This window comes from Drosophila obscura, unplaced genomic scaffold (genome assembly GCF_018151105.1).
Source record: "Drosophila obscura isolate BZ-5 IFL unplaced genomic scaffold, ASM1815110v1 contig_186, whole genome shotgun sequence".
In the NCBI taxonomy this organism is placed as follows: Eukaryota; Metazoa; Arthropoda; class Insecta; order Diptera; family Drosophilidae; genus Drosophila; species Drosophila obscura.
The window spans coordinates 10726421-10745166 of NW_024542774.1; the positions used below are offsets into that span (position 1 = coordinate 10726421).

Sequence of the window (18746 nt, forward strand, 5' to 3'; positions counted from 1 at the left end):
GGAGAGTACTCTCCACCTTATCAACAAAATACCTTGATTCTGATCGCTCTTTGAGCGCTTTTGTCCCACTTCGAGTGACTCTCTCCGTTGGGGCCTCCCATAAGGGACAGAAGATCAGCTCCCAGTCTGCCTTTGTCACTGTTAAAAAAGTATTTTGCTTGATTTATTCGCATTGTGTCGGCATCGTGTTAGTTCGGAAAAGTGTTCATTGCCGCTGATCGGTAGGTAAACAATTATCCATTTATTTGCATTCGTTCGAGTGTCGATAAACAAAGCACATACTGACTGATAGAGGAGGGGATCGCCGTGGTTTCTGTAATGGATCGCAAAGCCCATTCCGATTGTTTTCTTATTTGCGCATCCAGAATGTGCAAACATACATATGTACACACATATAAATAAATAAATAAAAATGTATATGCAACGTACAATTAATCTCAATTCAATCAATCGGGTTGCTGAGATAGGGGATGAGAATGATGTGGAAAATAGTACAAAGTACAAGTGCATATGTGTATGTGTATGATACATAGCAGAACAAATAATTTAATGCATATTTATGTACATGTTCATGTATGTATGTATGTACCAGACAAATGAATCAGCGAATCAGGTCATAAAACCAAAAATTATAAAGCCACTAAAACCCTTAATTTAATGGAGTTAGTTGAACTCGAGATTAATTTCCTAGTCGGAGGATAATTATAGGAGGATAGTTGTAGCAGAAAAGGAGCCAGAAATTTAAATTTAAGGAATAAGAAACTTGGCTATGAAGGACAGAAGTACAACGAAATTATTTATTTATTTGTTCCCTTAAAGTGGTTCAGAAAATGAAGAAAGTAAATCATTGACGCTAAGTAGGTTAAAATATGCAGTGCGTTTAAATATCAAGTTGCGGATAAATCGTTTACTTTTACTTTCTGATATCTTGCCCGCTTTTGTAACTGATATTTTCACTTTACCAGCTGAATTTGGAGATAGAAAAAACGTTTTACGGCCTCGCCAATGGCTTTATTTGAGGCCCAACGTTTTACAAAAATACCACAGAAAAGATAAGATTTCAATTAATAGCTGAGCAGCTTAAATGCCCGATTCCTGTCTTTCGAGTCCTGGCTCTGAGTGCTCTCACACAATTTTGGGGTATTAGGTTGCCCGGAGGAAGGAATCGCCATAACTTGAAAATTGCTACTTATCGAAATTGTTGAACACGAAAAGTACAATAACACTGGCGGTCCCACCAGGGTGAACCACCACAAGATATGGCAATGTGTGGTCTGTCTATCTGTCCCTGTCAGTCCCTGTCTGTCTGTCTGTCTGTATGTTTGCTTACCTGCCTGTCTCACTCTGTCACAGCCTGTCTCCGTCTGTTACAGCCTGTCCCCCAAGATAAACCGCAGGAGAAGGAGCGTTTTGAAGCAGAGCAAAATAAAAATTCTAAAAATAAATTAAATTTTCTAGGAATTCCTTAGGCATTACAAGGGGGATTCGGGTACGCTGTAAACACAAGTCAGCGCTGTTGCGTATACGCCCCATTGGCATGGCATTGATGAGGAGGTGGATAGGAGCAGCAGCAACATCAGCAGGAGCAGGAGCTGGAGGTGGAACTGTCTGTCAGCGTGTCTGACGGGTTTCTTAGACAAGTCAAATATCTTATGCAAACGCTTCCTTCGTTGCCACCCATTTCGTGTCTGTCTGTCTGTCTGTCAAGTACATCTTCCTCTTTAGCTCGATTTTGCCTTGGAACTATTGACGCCTAGCTGGCATTGATGATGTTGTTGATTGCGTTTGTTTGTGGGCTGTCTGAAATTTTTACCTCAGCTATGCTGTGCCTTCGGTCCTGCCTGCTACTGCCACCCACCGTGTGTGTGGGTGGGTTCGACAATCAGTTGCCAGGTAATAATTTGTGTATAGCGGCAGGCTAACGATAACTGACAAACATGAGGCACAGATTAAACATTAAACATTTAACTTTTGAACCTAATCGCATGAGAAAATGCCATCAGTTCACTGCCACACACCCATGTGTACACTGTATTTACTACGTATAATTAGGAGAGCAAACAGATTACGCCTCCGGCATGACATCGCTACTGTGCCCAGCCATAGCAACGTTGTCTGGTGTTCTGTGAGCTGGTTGGGCTGCTTCACCATCGAGTCATAGACAAACGGAAACATCATCCAGCCGCGTAACGAACGAAAATAAGAAGCCACTTTACCAGCAAAAAAAAAAGGTGAAACACATCCCGACGTACGTATCATGTGTTGGCCCCGGTCCATTACTGCGGAGGGTAGCAGGCTGGCCCGGGCAGGTGACAGGCAAAGTGAATTTAACACAAGCTGCCTTAAGCATTTGAATGACTTTGAGGCCCCCCCCCCCTTGAGAGTCAGTGTGTGTGTGTGCTCGTCTTTGATTTGCCTCGAGGCAAGAAGGAGAGACTTCACTGGACAGAGAAACCACCAACGAATGCGATATCCTCTGTGCGGAGATGATCTCAAAAGAAAGCTAAGGGAGCAGAAATTATCAATGATCAATGGTTTTGATTTGATTACTAGTATATCTCAACCAAAAAAAATATAATAGCAATTTTATTTCAGACTATAATGGTTCCACAAATAATCATATTATTTAGTATTGGAATAATATAAGTTTAAAGTAAATATAAATACTTGTATAACTAAAATTTTGATTTAGAAAAAGAATTTCTAGTTAGTATTCACAACATATAGTAAATATGCATAGCTTAATTTTGTCAGTGTACCTTTTTTTTTCGTCTTGTGGTGTAAGCCATCCCCTCAAGTATGTTAGCCTTCCAATGGGTAGAGACTTTTTGGGATTGGCTGTTGATTAGGCTGTCGCGGGCATCCATTGACACCACTGAGCCTTTTTCTGCTCGCTTTTTCCAGAGAGCCATAGGACGTGTGGAGCTTTTTGTTTGTAAGAGTACTGTACATATGTACATATGTGCGTGTGCATTTTTCGAGCTTAATTGAAAATTGAGCGCTTAACTTTGATTTTGCTTTCGGCGATATCCGACTCCGCCAGCCCCATGGTTGACTGCGTGACTGCCTGACTGACTGACTGAGTGAGTGGGTGAATAAATAAGTGAGTGTGGGACGAGAGAGAGTAGCTGGGTGCTGTGCCTGAGTGACTGCCACCGTCCGTCTGTCTGACTGTCTGTCTGGTGCGATTGTTGATTGTTTGTGTGCGGCGTTTGGCACGTCGAATTTTACAGATTGTCACATACAAGGCTCTGCAAACACACACACACACATACATACATACAACTGTATATATGAATACTATGTTTATTTTTGAATTTTTTCTCAATGGTCGTATATTTTTTACACACCCCTCTATCACGATTTTTTTGTTATATTAACATCTTGCGTCGCACACCCCATGCCACATGGGAATCCCATTTTTTTGTGTACACGATACTTATAGACTATAGAGTTTATTCCATGCAATGGAAATGTATGTGACAATCGGAAAGAATCACTTTCAATGCCATTTACTGCATATTTTTCGTATGATTTTATTTTTAAATATCCGTCTGTACGCTTGTAAAAACTTCTGTGACATCAGGTGACGGTCAAGAAAATTTGTTTGGTATAAATATACAAAATATACAAATATTACAAATAGAGTTGCCTTCGAAAAATTATTAAATCCAGAATGGGAAAAACAAGTTCCCAGGCCACCCTAAGAATTACTTCCTAATTTTTCTTTCCCACTGGGTATCAAACTTTCGGTGCACTCGTCTGAAGGGTTGCCTTTTTCTATTTTTGAGGTTTTTTGCAGCTATAGTTTGTTTTAAAATTGACAAATTGACTTGCTGCCCGACCTATCCACCTCCCCTGCAGCGGCTGTTTTTGTTGTTGCTGCTGCTGTTGTCTGGGGGCATGCTGTGTAAAGTGAATTTATTAAGCACTTTAGGCTGCATCGACCTTTAACCGGCGAGTCGTTCAAATCGTTGAAAATTCAAATCGAATTTAGTTTTGCTCGTAATCGTTTGATGGGGGCTCAGTGCTGGCAGAGGCATGTGTAAGCACGGAAAAGAGAGCGCACATTAACACTTCCACACTCCCTAGTCTCTCCTCTCCCGTTTTGTTTTTTTTTTGACACATGCAAGTGAGTGACTCGGTTTTTGGTTACTTTTTATATGTCTACACCACTGCGTGGGTGTGGGTTAGAGTGTGTCTTTAAATATGTATGAAGCAGTGTCAAAACATAATGTGTTTGTATTTGCATTTGGCTGTTGACCGAGGTATATTTGAGGATGTGTCCGTAGAATCAGGTCAGACAACCTCGTAGGAAAATGACAGCAAATAAATGGCCCATGGCAGAAAATAAATAAAGCCGTATACTCGTACTATATGTATATACTGTGTGTAAAGGTATCTGGTGCAGGGATGTGAGCAGACCGCAAACAGTCCACTGCCCAATAAATAGATATGATTTACTTAACCTTGGGGACTGAAAAGGTCACCACCCCATGGAAACATACCTTGGGCTAGAGCGTCTAAACTAATTACAGAAGCAAAAGCAAGTAGGAGCTGGGATGCGCTGGGCTGCACATTAATCAAGGGAATTATCAATGATAGCATAAATAATGATACAGCTTAGCAACAACTAATATTGCAGCAGCAGCATCCGCAGCAGCAGCAGCACAGCCACAAGGGAATAACAAAAGCACAGAAGTAATAACTGCAGCAGCCACAAAAAACATTTTCACTTTCGCTTGCATGCATACTTTTCTGAGTGAGTGTGTGTACTGTGTGGTTGCTTGCTTTTTGTGGTTTTTTGGGGAGAACAATGAGACGTCAGGGATTTGAAAAAGAAGGCAGCCGGGGTCGTTAGTATTAGTAGACTATACATAATACATAATACAGATAACAAAAGCTGCAGTGGAGGTCGAGTTACCAACAAACGGTTGAATGAATAATGAGTGTGGTACAACATGAAGAAGCGGCCATACGGAAGTCAATTAGCTCCCAGTGCGCGTACAACAATTAACAATTATCAAACGGCCGAAATTAGACCATAAATATTGCAGAGTGATTAACAATCGGTTCAGAGCGCAATAAAAGATCTCTCGATTGCAAGATACCCGCTACTCGGCAACTATCTAAGCAAACCCCATTACAATGAGTCGAAAATACGAGTTGTAGGGGAAAGATTACACCAGAAACTGCTTTCAATCTGTCTGCCAAAACATCACGATGCGTCTCCCGCAGATATCTCCAACAAGAGAGCTACTTGTCTCCCCATAGCCCAGAGGAACTTGAAACCCCATAAAGACTGCATGCCTATGTAGTCACAGAATCATGCTGCCCCCAGGTAAATCCATCGCCTTTCCCTCAATTGGATTCCATGCCAACTAAATTAAAATTTGTGATTCCGAAAGGAGCTCCTTAATATCCACTCAAATTAAAAATCCCTTGGCACTCAGAGATGTGTTCCTTGACGATATATGCCTCTAATGAGCATTCGGATCAGATCGCTACGACACTGTTTGTTCTCCATGACTTTTCCTACGCATTTGTATAGATAATTGCTGAAACAAGTATCGCTCTTTGAGCACAAGTGGCAGCAATGAGCTCTTCCTGTTTCGACATTCATATATCCGCATAAATGATGGACTGACTCGTGTGGCTAATGATGTCAAACATTGTGGCGCAGCAGTTACCCGTCGAACGAGTTGAAAAGGGACACATAATAAGTGTGTACAGAGGAAAGTTCTATTGAACATTTCTCCCCTTGGAGGGGGGAGACTATTAAAACCGTGACTATTCGCTTAAGGGAGCCATTACTGTAGAAGAAATCACGATGTGCACCAGGAATGCTGCTGACAAGGTCACCAGGTGACATGCAGCACTCCAGAGGGTGGAAGGCAACCTCCAGCTCCAAGTCCCAAGCTTCCATCGCTCCATCGCTCGTTTCATCATCAGCATTGACATCATCATCACCATCAGCAATGGCAGCATTACCATCGTCATCGTCATCAGCATTAGCAACATCATTGAGAATAAATGCCACGGTAACCGGCTACGCATTCAAGTGACTTAATTAAACGTTTTCCTGGCACAGATAAATGTCGAGCGGGGATGCTGCAGAACCAGAGCCGTGTGTATCTCCATGTGGGTGAGCTGGTGCTGGTGCTGGTGGGTGATGGTGGGTGAACTCGTTAGAATGAATGATAAGATCTGAACTTGCTTAGGTGAGCTCTCGCACCCATTCACCCCCTGTGTGTGTGATGAAGCACGTTCTTATAAATTGCACACGAACGCATTTAGGCGGTGCTTCAATCTATTTGAAATAGATGCACGACACGGGCTGCGGACGTCAAGGTCGTCTAGGGGTCGTTAACACCATACTCCCTACTTCCTCCCTAGCCAGGCTGCGGCCGCAAAGTAGGCTTCTCTAAGCGGGTAAGTGCATTATTAACACTTCAGCACCGAAAGATTCGAGTATTTTTCTTTATTTTGTTGTGTCCAACTTTTTGGAGAAACCTAAATTGGAGCATCCCCCATCATCATAACTAAATGCTCGTAGTACTCGTGCAACACCTATTCGGGGGGGAGCCAGCGATTCTGTTGCATAGGTCCCAATAGAAGTTGTTCTATGCTCGCCAACTTTTTAACGATAAACTATAACAGCGCATAAAAGGCAGCGCAAAGTTGGAGCGTAACTTTCTGGCAGAGAGCTAGAGCTGAAATTTCCTGCTAACGATCAACTTCTGCAGGCACGACTTCCCCTGCACGGGCGAGACTCGAATATTGGCCCGATTTGCTGTTGTTATACCCGGTAGTGCCTTTCGAGTGCTGGGGCATACTCGCAATGGATTGGCTTGGATGTTACACAACAGGTAGAAGAAAGCGATAAGCGACGAACCCACTAAATCGAGTAAAATGAAAGCCATCATATTACGATCCACATACTGCAAGTCTCTTTGTCAGTGTCTCTTTACTCTCCTTAAATTGTTGTCTGCTGTTTTGTTAAATTGGAATATATTAAAATAAATAGTAGGGAGTATCCTAGAGTGCTAATATCTTGCTGCTGCTTGTGTGCATTTTAGTTCACTCGATATGTTGAGGCCACGGGGCGTATGGGCGTTCAGTCAATCGTGCTCTTCACATTTGCTCGGTTAAAGTTGCTGTCGAATTGTCCGTTTAATATTAATTTTCGTTGGGGTGGCCACTGTTTCTATTTCTATTTCTATTTCTGTTGCTGTTCTTGTTTCTGTCTGTTCAATCGGATAAGTTCCGAAAATGCTTGTCTAAAAGCAAGCCAAAAATGTTGTTTGCTTCTTTTGAGCGAACTTGCAGCACCCACACCCCTGCACCCCTGCATCCAGCATCCCCTTCTCTGTTGACTTTGTGTGCTGGCAAGCTGCAAGTCTGCTGATAAGCGGCAGCTGCAGCTGCAACTTAAAATGCATTCCGAAATGCGATACATAATTTTAATTCTGCCCCAGTCGAGCGTGCAATTGCTTGATAGTTTCTCTGACATGTGCAACATTTGCTCCACCATGGACGAGCTCCACCTTTAAACTTTAGATCGTGCAAACACCTGCATTATCATTATGCGTAAGGCTTCCTGCCACTGGTGTGCGACGTCTACCTTTTGAAATAATTAAGACTTTTAGTGCTCCACCGGTGTACCGATGCACCAGTGGCACCAAAGCCGTGGCTCGGGCGTGGTGTGAGTGTGTGCTAAGCTGACTGGGCCAGGCGGGGCTCGGGGCTGTTGGCCACAGCAGCCAGCCTGCAACTGTGACTCGGCCATTACGGGCTGAAAACCGCCATCACTGCAAAATATGCTAAGCACTTTGAGTGCCAGCAGAGTTGGGCCCGTATTCGGGCCAGCTGTAGGCTCCTGGTCTAGTCCCGGCCGGGTCCTGCACTGGCTGCAGTCCGCGGCTGCTCTCGCTCCTGTTGCTGCTGTGGTCGTTGTTTTGGCCAACTGGCGTTGACGCTCATGGTTTATTCATGAGTCGTCTGCCGGTCCAGTCTGCTCCTGTCCTGGCTCCTGGCCCATTTCCTCCGTGCCGGTGTGTGTGTGTGTGTGTGTGTTGATCAATTGCGTTTAAAAATGAGTCGGCGGTTAGTGATTGCCAGTCACCAGGCACGAGTGTGCTTGTGTGTAAGCCCCATTCATGGTCTCTGAGCCGTTTTGATAATTCGTTGTGCACAGTAGTGTGAATTTTTCCCAGGAAATGCGACTGGTAAGGTGAGGGCTTTGGCAGGTCCATGCCATGGGAGAAACGGAACGAGATTTGGCCTTCGTTTGGGCAGTAGGAAGGCACAAGTAGGAATTAACTGGCAAATATTTGCTCGTTTCGAAATACAATGCTTTTGCAGCTCTGGCTGCTCTCTGCTCTCTGGCTGAAAGCAGGTGAAACTCTTTCACATTATGCAAAGGGCCTACAAGCCGATAAAGCTTGTTGCTGCCCATGGCAAGTAAGGATGCCTCTTTTTAGTCATTCAATGACTGTAGCAGTAAGATTTCATTTCGAACAAAAGTACTGTAATAAAATATAAATAAATAAATAAATACGTCTGTCTTCCTGTTCAAGTTTATGCTAAATTATCACTTTGATAAGTGTCTACAAACTGTTCCATATGTGCCTATTGCCTATATTGTTGTTTTGGGTTTATTTAGACATTTGGTATTTCGAATTCGTTTTTTTTAAATTTATTTTTATTATTTATTTATTTATTTTATTTATTGCTTTAATGGGTTGATTAAGGCATCGCTAGGTGTAGTCAGTTCAATGTCAGTGACGGCATGGGATTTTCATAGCAAAGTTCAGCAAATTCAAGGTGCTTTGTCCTAGTCGCCTGTCCATGCCACCCCACCCCTGCGACCTGAGACAGACCAGAGGAAATTACATTTATGACGTCTTATTTTTAGTGACAATTTCCTGCGCACAAATCAAATTCATTTGATTTGATTTATGTACCGATACGCACGACTCCCATTGCCGAAACAATCGATCCAGGCCAGGATGCGACGGGTCGGAGCCAGGTTCAAGTCGAGGCCACAAATAGCGGGTCATAAATTGAGAATGGCGGGCAGTCCCCCCGTCCCCGTCACCGACCGCGTCCCTATATCATCACACTACAGCAGGCGTTTGAATATGGCAAATGGATGTGGATAGATAGATAGATACATGGCTCGTAACTAGTTGATGTGACCCATAAAGATATATCGGTCGAACACAGCTACGAGTATATACGAGACTCAATGCTGATTTGATGTTCATAACCCTGGCGCTTCGCAAGGTTAGTCATCAAATCGAATGTCCTGCTCTTGTTCCTCGATATGGCTTTGTGTGGAGCTTCTATTGTCATTTACTTGGCGGTTGCAGTTTGTTATTCCCCACTGCGATTTGGCTTATGGCATGCAATTCGCTTTCGCATTAAGACAAATTGAATGGCTTACAGGCCAACAAGTTATAGCCATTCTCCGTCAACTAAAGTTGTATCAATCGGTTCGTGACATGGGGCTAATACAGAACTTAATGACTTTGGGAATCGCAGCTGATGGCTTTCGATTCCTTCACGGAAGTTTTGACGATGTTTGAGGTGTTTGTGTCGTCCATGAAAGCGGTCGCGTTTTTAATTGCTTTGCAGCGAGCACCAAAATGCGAATGGTTCACCTCAAATTTCAATTTTCTCTTTGCCAACACATTTCACATTTGACTCTGCCCTATGAAGATTTTTGATTGGAGCTCGGTTGGGAAGTTGGAATCCCTTGGGTGGTCATTCGATCCTTGTGTGTAGGTGTGTGGCTAACCACCTTTCATTGCTGCGGTCACGGCCTGTGTACTTTGTGTACTGTTTATGCGCTCTGTTCTGTGGGCCCACCAATGTCCACCAATGCCCAAAAATGCCCACCAAAGCCCACCAATTGGCCTTTCAGTTTGATCTCCAAGCTGAGAGTTTCTGCATCGAAGTTCGCAGCCGCTTTCGCTACTTGATTTTCTATTCCTTTTTTAGTTTAAATTTGTACGTGACTGCTCGAAATCAAATATTATAATCTATGCAAAAATAAATAAATAATAAATAATAATAATAATATTTTTATTATCTCGTTTCTTAGTTTGGTATCTGCATTGTTTTAATGATACGCAAACAAGTGAACATTTTTGATATTTTTCCAATTTTTTTTTATCGCATTATTTGTTATTGGGAGAGTATTTGTGGTTCTTGAATGCTGTTTATTAAAATATTTTGTTTGCAACTTTGACACACACACAATTTGTGTGGCATAAATTTTTGGGCAATCTGGCTGGTGCGGATGGAAAAAATGTGCCGCTGAAATGTGGGAAATCATCTGTCAAATGGTGTGTTTTTTCCCTACGCACGTGTGGCTGAATGCGGGAAGTGCAATATTGCATTGTGGTGGCCAATGCCACTGCCCGGATTGCCTGCACTGCCTGAACGGTCCAAGCATTTCAAGTGACATGTTGCTTACACTTGAGTGCTCCAGTGAACATGACCAGATTGCAATTGTCACGGTTATGGCCATTTGGGATTGCTTTTTATGCAGTTCCGTTCCCCAGCTTGACTCTGTCTGGCTTTAAAGTGCGGCTTTAAAGTTTGCCAGCACCAAAGATGGCCCAGTTGTCGTCGTCTGCTGTCCTGGTCTAGCTTCTTAATGAATCGGCTCCATTGTTTGTCCCTTTGTCGTGGTGCTCTGACTGGGTGGCATGCTTCCAAGCCGTTTTAATTCTATTACCCATTACCGGAGCAGAGCGGAGCACTGACTGCTCTTGGTGCAACTGGCACTGAAGCTGGGACTGCACTTAATTTCTATTATAATGATGACATGCCGGCTGCCAGGCAGCTAGCCCCGAGGCTATGCCAACGATGGAGCGGCGTTGCAGTCTGAGGCCCGGCAGATGACACGCCCACACGTAGCCACGTAGCCTGGCCTTTTATCTCCCCCATAGCGCTACCCCCCATTCCTTTTCATTTCTTTTCAGTTATTCCCGTTATTATACCCTTCCAGAGGCAGAATGCATTGCCGATCCCACAGAGTCTGCATTGTGTGTCACTTTTCCACATTTTATTTCTACTACAGGCAGTAAATAAGTCGAAGCTTAACAGCTCATAACTTAGATAATTTATCATAGAATCGAGCGAATCAGCAAACAGCTTCGATAAGCGAGATGTATTCGTAAGGGCATCCACAGCTTCGGTTACTGGGTCTGACCTTTCTTTCTTTCTTTTCATCCCCACTATTTCTTCGTTTATTTTTTTCACATCTTATTATTTTTTATTTTTTTTTGCCATTTGGCGTCGCGACGCTTCCGCTTTTATGGACATTTAGATGCAAAGTTTCTGGCATAAAAATGGCGTGGCAGATAATTTTCATAATTTTCAACTACATTGCATTGTGTGTGCATCTGTGTGGGGGCGTGGCTGCAGCCTGGCTCTCCTTTCTACGCTTTCGGTTGCGTCGTTATTCTCCGTTTTATTTTCGAGCGACACTAAAAAGGAAGCGCCGCAGTCAGAGTCAAAGTTGGTTTTTATTAGCGTTCGGTGCCGTTGCCGGGCATTTCAGTTGGTCATTTTGTCGTCGCTGTCGTCGTTGTCGTTGTCTGGTTGTGGCAGTGTATTATATTTTATTGGGCCAGTAAGTCCTGGCGAAATTTATGAACTCGAATAATACGAGCAATGTAATGCGCTTTAAGCCGTTCGGAAAAATGCAGCAAATTTTCCCGCCTAAAAGTAAGCAATGAAATCCATTCGAACATAACAATGTAGAATGGAATGGCGTGTGGGAGGGGGAGCTGTACCTGCGAGCATGTGTGAATGTGGGCCAGTGCTTAGCACATTGCAATCAAAATGATAATGTGACAAAGTAACATCTAATGCATTACAACACACAGACACACACACACACACTTAACGCTACGCGTTGATGTCGTTAGCGATGCTTCGTTGTATAGGTGTGTGTATGTGTGTCGATGCTGTTAAGTGTTGTGCCAGCGAACGCGTTTACGACGCCCGCGGATGCAGTTCTCTGACTCATTCCGATCCAGCTTGCACCATATGGGTGTGCATACATACATCCATATATACATATGCCTGTATGTGCGTGTGGTGTGCAAGTGCTCGTGTGAATGTGGGGGGAGCACGGTAAAACGATTCTGAAAGACAATGGAAACGAAGTTATTACTTTCTTTTGCCTTTACTTCTCTGTCTGATAAGCGAAAATCGAGTTTCTGTCATTCGATTGTAATGCGTACTGATGGGACTTGCTTATTCTAATGGTGGGCAACTCAGAATAAAGTTTTAAAGTGCATTATCTTAGAATTGTTTATTAAACTATTTTATTTGGTGATTCGACCGCATTAGTTTGAGTACCCATAAAATTGTATTAATACTAGCAGCCCGCCGCGCTCCTCGCTGCTTACTAAATTTAATGTTTAGGAATTCATTGAAATTAAACAATGATAAACAAAAGCAACAAATATACTTACACGAATTGCAATTATTTCAGAAAATAATTTTTCATACAAAAAGGTATAAAAACAAAATCTATCATAAAATCATTCATTCATTCAAACACACATTTTTAGACCAAATTTGAGATTTTTTTTTGGATTAATTTTTAATTTTCGAGGAAACCTATTCGAAACTATAAAAACAATGCCACATACTCTGGCTGTCATTTAAAAAACTGCATGCAATTTGGTGCACGCATTGCGGAGAAATGAAATGAAATAGGCGTTCAAACACACACACTTTTTGACCAAATTTAAGTTTTTTTAAATTATATTTTATTTCTTGAGGAACCTTTTTATGGAAAAGTACAAGTTTGTTTGTGCAAACCATACCGAATTCTCTAGCTATCATCTAAAAATAAACAGCATATTTGGGGCACGTATTGAGGAGCCGTTTATACACCGTTTTTTTTTTTACAAATTTATGGTATAGATTATTTTAGACATATGTAGATTGTATTATAGTTGCAAAATAATAATAATTTGATGACTATTTGACTAATTATCATTATCGAAATTGTATTGTGCTTGTTAATTAATAATAGCTGACAAAGTGACATTTGGCAATTATTAAATTCAAACCGATTTCATAAATTCACGTTCTCCTTGGTATTTGTTTAATATTAATATTCAGTGTTCTGCAAGTGACACACACATTGGATGGATTCAGAATCTGGAATTTATCGTATTAGATAATTAGAAAATCACTTCACATTATATATCAATAGTTAAATATCACGATACTTAATAACTTTTGATAATTGTTCAGGGCAACAGAGCTGTTAACAGCCTAACAGCGTAACAGCCTGTTAACCCCCTCCGTTAACAACCAGTAGCTGCTCCCGTTTACAGCTCTATGACAGCGCCCTGAGTGCGGTCCTTACAACTCCAAATATGGCAACAAAAATATTTATATAAACACCCTCACCCCCCCGTCGGCATATTGAAAACATAATCTTTGGAAGACACACGATAGAATCCACCCCACTCCAAGCAATAATCATCGTCGTAATTAATGATCTTCAAAACGATGTCCAAAAATAGTAGGTTATTTGATAAGGCATTGTTTACCCTAAGTGCTATCAGTCGATAAGGTTATCATGGGCTATCAGCAGATTTCCGCCAGCAGAATGTATTCGAGCCATTACAATCAATCCAATAAAATCCAGATTGCCTTAAAGAGCAGTGAGACAGGAAAACCGCTTCTGTATCATCCGTATTCAATAGTCAGGTAATAAACTCTGCATCCTTGCGGATAGTAATCCTTGCTGGGGATATCAGCTGCTGTGGCCTCTGTTGTGGTAGCCCCTTGCGCTTCGCTTCGGGGTGCGACATGCCACAAAAATTCTTTGCATATCGTGGCACGCACAGCCGACATAATTTGCATACCCCATGCCGGACACTTTATGTGCCGGAGAAGATGGTGGAGACAGCAGACAGGAGACGGAGGGCTTCGATTGCATTCGAATAGGTGTGCCATGCAGCCGGCAGGCAATTGTTTTGTCAAATGTCCGGATCTTTTGGACCGAAAATGGCATAGATCTAATTTAAATGTAAATTAATTTTTCCCATACGCCCGCACATAAATGCTGGAGCTATAGACAGGTGCAAAGTTCTGAGCCGACTTAGCCAACTGGTTTTATTCTGGGCTTCGTGGCAAGTTCGTCTGCATTTATAGATTGCAACTTGGAAGTTTGGCTTATGCCAGACACAGACACAGGCACAGACACCCGACCATTCCCTGGTTGGCTCCTGCTCCTGTTTTTGTTGTTGCTGAGAAAGCCTTTCGGGCATTGAAAATGCTGCAAACGTTTCCGCTTTGAACTTTGCCATATCCGGCATTTGCTTACAATTCAAATTGGCTTTCATGGCAGGAGGAGGAGGAGTAAGAGAGATAACCAACTTTCTTCTGCTTCTGCTTGGGTTTGTGTGTCCGTTGCAGGAAAGTTTCCAACTTCAGGTGTAATGTGCGGAAATGCTCACATTCAGACCTTGGTTCTCGTTTATGCACTTTAAGGTAAATATTTGTACACCAACTTGACTAACAGACAGCCCCCAGCCCCCATCTGAATGCCATTCCGAACTGGCATCAATTTGCACAAGACACGTGTCACCTTTGGCACTGCGGCTAAAAATGTTTTCTATAATTTGATGCAAAATTGTTTCTTGCAACTCTGCCTCCTGCGCCTGCGAAGCTCCCATTGTTTCGGCCATCTGGAGTGCAAGTAAAAATGTGTTATCTTCATGTGCACACAGCGTGCACTGCGTAGATGGGAAATGAAAATGGAAGCAAATGCATTTTTAGCGCTCATTGTGGCTTAATTGAAAACTTATCAAATTTATGTCATCTGCCACCCACAAGTGCCCCACGGGCACTCGCCGCACATGAGCTGTGCTTGTAGATAAAAATTCCAATTAATATATTACCTGCGGCTGACTGGTTCGTGTTTTCTCATTAGATTCGAGTGGCTGTAAGTGTCGGAATGGATCTTGAGAAAACACTTCGAATGGTCGTTGCTCATTTGGCCGATTAACAAGTGAGTCACTCGACCGCTTGCAGACGGCCACTGAGGGGTCTGGTCCGTAATCTGAGCACTCGAAATCGGTGTGGCTGCATTCCAATGAAAATGCTGGACGTTTAAAATAGGCTCCAATTAGAGTTTCGTGGACCGTGCTCGATTCCAAAAATGGCGAATTCAAGTGAGTTGCTCGTATTTCTAGCCGCCCGTGCGGAGCCTCTCGGGCAAAGTGCGGCCTGATAAGCCCCCCTCGCTGTTTTTCCGATCAGCATCGTAAAACTAAGCCAGATATACGACCCAACCCCACCGAGCGTATGTTTATGTGCTTCTGGAATCTCAGCCAGCGGCTGTAAATCACCACAGAAACTGGCAGCATTAGCTTCTGCGATTTATTTGCTCTGCCCGTACTGAGTGGCCCCTCACCTCTCCTGCCGCCAGGGGGGAATTCCTTGACGTCTGAGAGGCGTCAACAATTGCCATTTCGACTTGTAGCTTGTCCCAATCAGTCTGCAGTCGTCCGAAATCTCTGCCATCCCCCCGCAAGACAGAGAACTCATATCTAATCAAGCCCCCCGATAGGGTTCGATCGACCCCCCAAGCCGCCACGGGACACGGCACCCCACGGCAAGCGATCCGATAAGATCTCAATTTGAATCGCAAATCACTCAGGCAGCCAAAGAACCACTCGACTCTTTCCAGGCACTCCAGACCCCTTATATAAGGCGCAGCAACAACCGGATTGGACACAGAGTGAAACTTAGGTTCCACCAAGCATCAACATGTTCCTGACCAAGACCCTGGTGTGCATCGCCTTCCTGGCGGTCGCCAACGCTCAGTTCAACACCAACTATGCTGCTGGCCGCAGCGGTATGGTCCACCTGTTCGAGTGGAAGTGGGACGACATCGCCGCAGAGTGCGAGAACTTCCTGGGCCCCCAGGGCTACGCTGGTCTTCAGGTAAGATCCGTCCGCAAACTTGAAATCCTCATCCACTCACCTGCTGCCTCTGCGCCCGTCTCAGGTGTCGCCCGTCAACGAGAACGCCGTGAAGGATGGCCGCCCGTGGTGGGAGCGCTACCAGCCCATTTCCTACAAGCTGACCACCCGTTCCGGCAACGAGGATCAGTTCGCCAGCATGGTCAGGCGTTGCAACAACGTCGGAGTGCGCACCTACGTGGACGTCGTCTTCAACCATATGTCAGCCGATGGTGGCACCTACGGCACTGGCGGCAGCACCGCCAGCCCCAGCACCAAGAGCTACCCGGCAGTGCCCTTCTCCTCCCTGGACTTCAACCCCACCTGCGGCATCAGCAACTACAACGACGCCAACGAGGTGCGCAACTGCGAGCTGGTTGGCCTGCGTGACCTGAACCAGGGCAACTCGTACGTCCGGGACAAGATTGTCGAGTTCCTGGACCATTTGATCGATCTTGGTGTGGCCGGATTCCGCGTGGACGCTGCCAAGCACATGTGGCCCGCAGATCTGGGCGTCATCTATGGCCGCCTCAAGAACCTGAACACCGGTCACGGCTTCGCGTCCGGATCCAAGGCCTACATCGTCCAGGAGGTCATCGACATGGGTAGCGAGGCCATCGGCAAAGGCGAGTACACTGGCCTGGGCGCCGTCACCGAGTTCCGTCACTCCGACTCCATCGGCAAGGTCTTCCGCGGCAAGGACAAGCTGACTTACCTGTCCAACTGGGGCACCGCCTGGGGCTTTGCTGCCTCCGATCGGTCGCTCGTATTCATCGACAACCACGACAACCAGCGCGGACACGGTGCAGGTGGTGCTGATGTGCTCACCTACAAGGTGCCCAAGCAGTACAAGATGGCCTCCGCCTTCATGTTGGCCCATCCCTTCGGCACTCCCCGCGTCATGTCCTCCTTCTCCTTCGACGACACCGACCAGGGTCCACCCACCACCGACGGTCAGAACATTGCCTCGCCCTCCTTCAACAGCGATAAGTCCTGCGGCGGCGGATGGGTGTGCGAGCACCGCTGGCGCCAGATCTACAACATGGTGGCCTTCAGGAATGCCGCCGCGGATGCTGCGCTCCAGAACTGGTGGTCCAACGGAAGCAACCAGGTCTCATTCAGCCGTGGAAACAAGGCCTTCGTGGCCTTCAACAACGACAACTACGATCTCAACAGCTCCCTGCAGACTGGTCTGCCCGCCGGCACCTACTGCGACGTCATCTCCGGCGAGAAGAACGGCTCCTACTGTACTGGCAAGAGCATCACCGTTGGCTCCGATGGACGCGCCACCATTGCCATTAGCAGCTCCGCTGACGATGGTGTCGTGGCCATCCACGTCAATGCCAAACTGTGAGGGACTCAGTGCGTGAAACCACTCAAACATACAAAATTGAGATTATTATTATTAAATACACAATGATATTATGCAGTACTCGTCTCGTATGAGAGTTGGGAATGTTGGAAAGGATGAAAGGGTTGGCATGCCAGTTCATTATTTGTCAAGATGGTCAGTGCTGTCCCTATTTTATTGTGCCAAATAGTAGGGGTTTCAGGTGATTTTGCTGTGAGGTCTCCATTCAATCCAGAAGGGACGAGCAGTGCAAAGTGTGGAAATTAATTAAATTCTGGACAACAAAGGAACGAGATGGGTCACTGCGGATAAAAGGCGGACAACAGATGACAAGTACAGGTGGACGGCTGAGTAGTAAGAGGATTGGAAGTCAGACGTGGATCCTTCACGCACTGTCGTACTTCACGACAAATCCACACAACCCCCAGAACGAGCATTATGCTCGTAGTTCGCTTGTCAGTTTGTCAGATATCTGGCACTCTGGAGCTGGGCAAATATTCGTATTTTTGCGTGGGTTCAAAATGCAGCAGCAGCAGTAGCAGCAGCAGCAGCAGGAGTCGGGTATGGAAAGGGTATGGGGTTTGGCAGGGGCAATGGAATGAGAATAAGGGAAAACAGTAGCTTGCACTTAAATCTGTTCAACAAATATACCTCGAAGAGCATCTGCACACGGACATTGCTGCTCGTACTCCTGCAACTGCAACTGTTTCCCATGGCAAGTCGATGTGCAATTTGGTTGCATAAAAATATGCACTCATAACTTTCGACCAACTGGCCCGACTTGATATGAATAAATGTGAGCAACATATCAGAGGATTTTCATGTCATTTACTGGGGGTCAAGAGGGCGAGTCTGCACATGAGCTGGCCCACACACACACACACAATACGGAAGTACAGAAATATAGAAGCATAGAAGTACAGATGAGCAGGAGTTAGACCAGCTAGCTAGTTGTGGGCAGGACCTCGTTCCGGGCCAGCAGTCAGTGAGGAACCCCAGCGAGGGGCTGCATGCTCCAACTTACGAGTTGCGTCTGCTGCTTGGCTCGGTCGTTTGCAGATTGCGTATTGTAAATATATTCAAAACATCGCATAATTCTTAATAAAGTCATAAAATTGCAAAGTAAATCAGTTTTCTAAGTGAACGCAGCGCAGATAAACTCGACTTTTTATTACGCAAACGCAATTTTCATATGCTCCAAGTGTGTGGGGCACTTTCCCACTCCCTCTTGGTATACCCTTGGTGAAGGTAAGCAGAATACTACGTGTACGTGTACTCGTATATCATTATAATATATGTGTTATAGTAGGATGGATTCCTGGCGGCACAGTATCCTCAGATGAGTACCGCCAAAAGAAAGGGCAAAAGAAGTAGTCGGGGC

The 18746-nt window shown here is 44.7% G+C and overlaps 1 protein-coding gene across 2 annotated transcripts; it reads left to right on the forward strand.

The window, feature by feature from the left end:
* The first annotated feature begins 116 nt into the window (after positions 1-116).
* On the forward strand, positions 117-17446 carry LOC111078364 (alpha-amylase A). 2 transcript variants are annotated; one of them, XM_022373006.2, is made up of 3 exons: positions 117-221; positions 15740-15996; positions 16061-17446. In XM_022373006.2, exons 2-3 carry the CDS (start codon positions 15820-15822, stop codon positions 17366-17368), a joined length of 1485 nt encoding a protein of 494 aa, XP_022228698.2. In that variant the 5' UTR covers positions 117-221; positions 15740-15819; the 3' UTR covers positions 17369-17446. The 2 variants fall into 2 exon arrangements, with proteins under 2 accessions (XP_022228698.2, XP_041449259.1); XM_041593325.1 differs by having other exon boundaries at positions 136-225.
* Positions 17447-18746: the final 1300 nt, after the last annotated feature.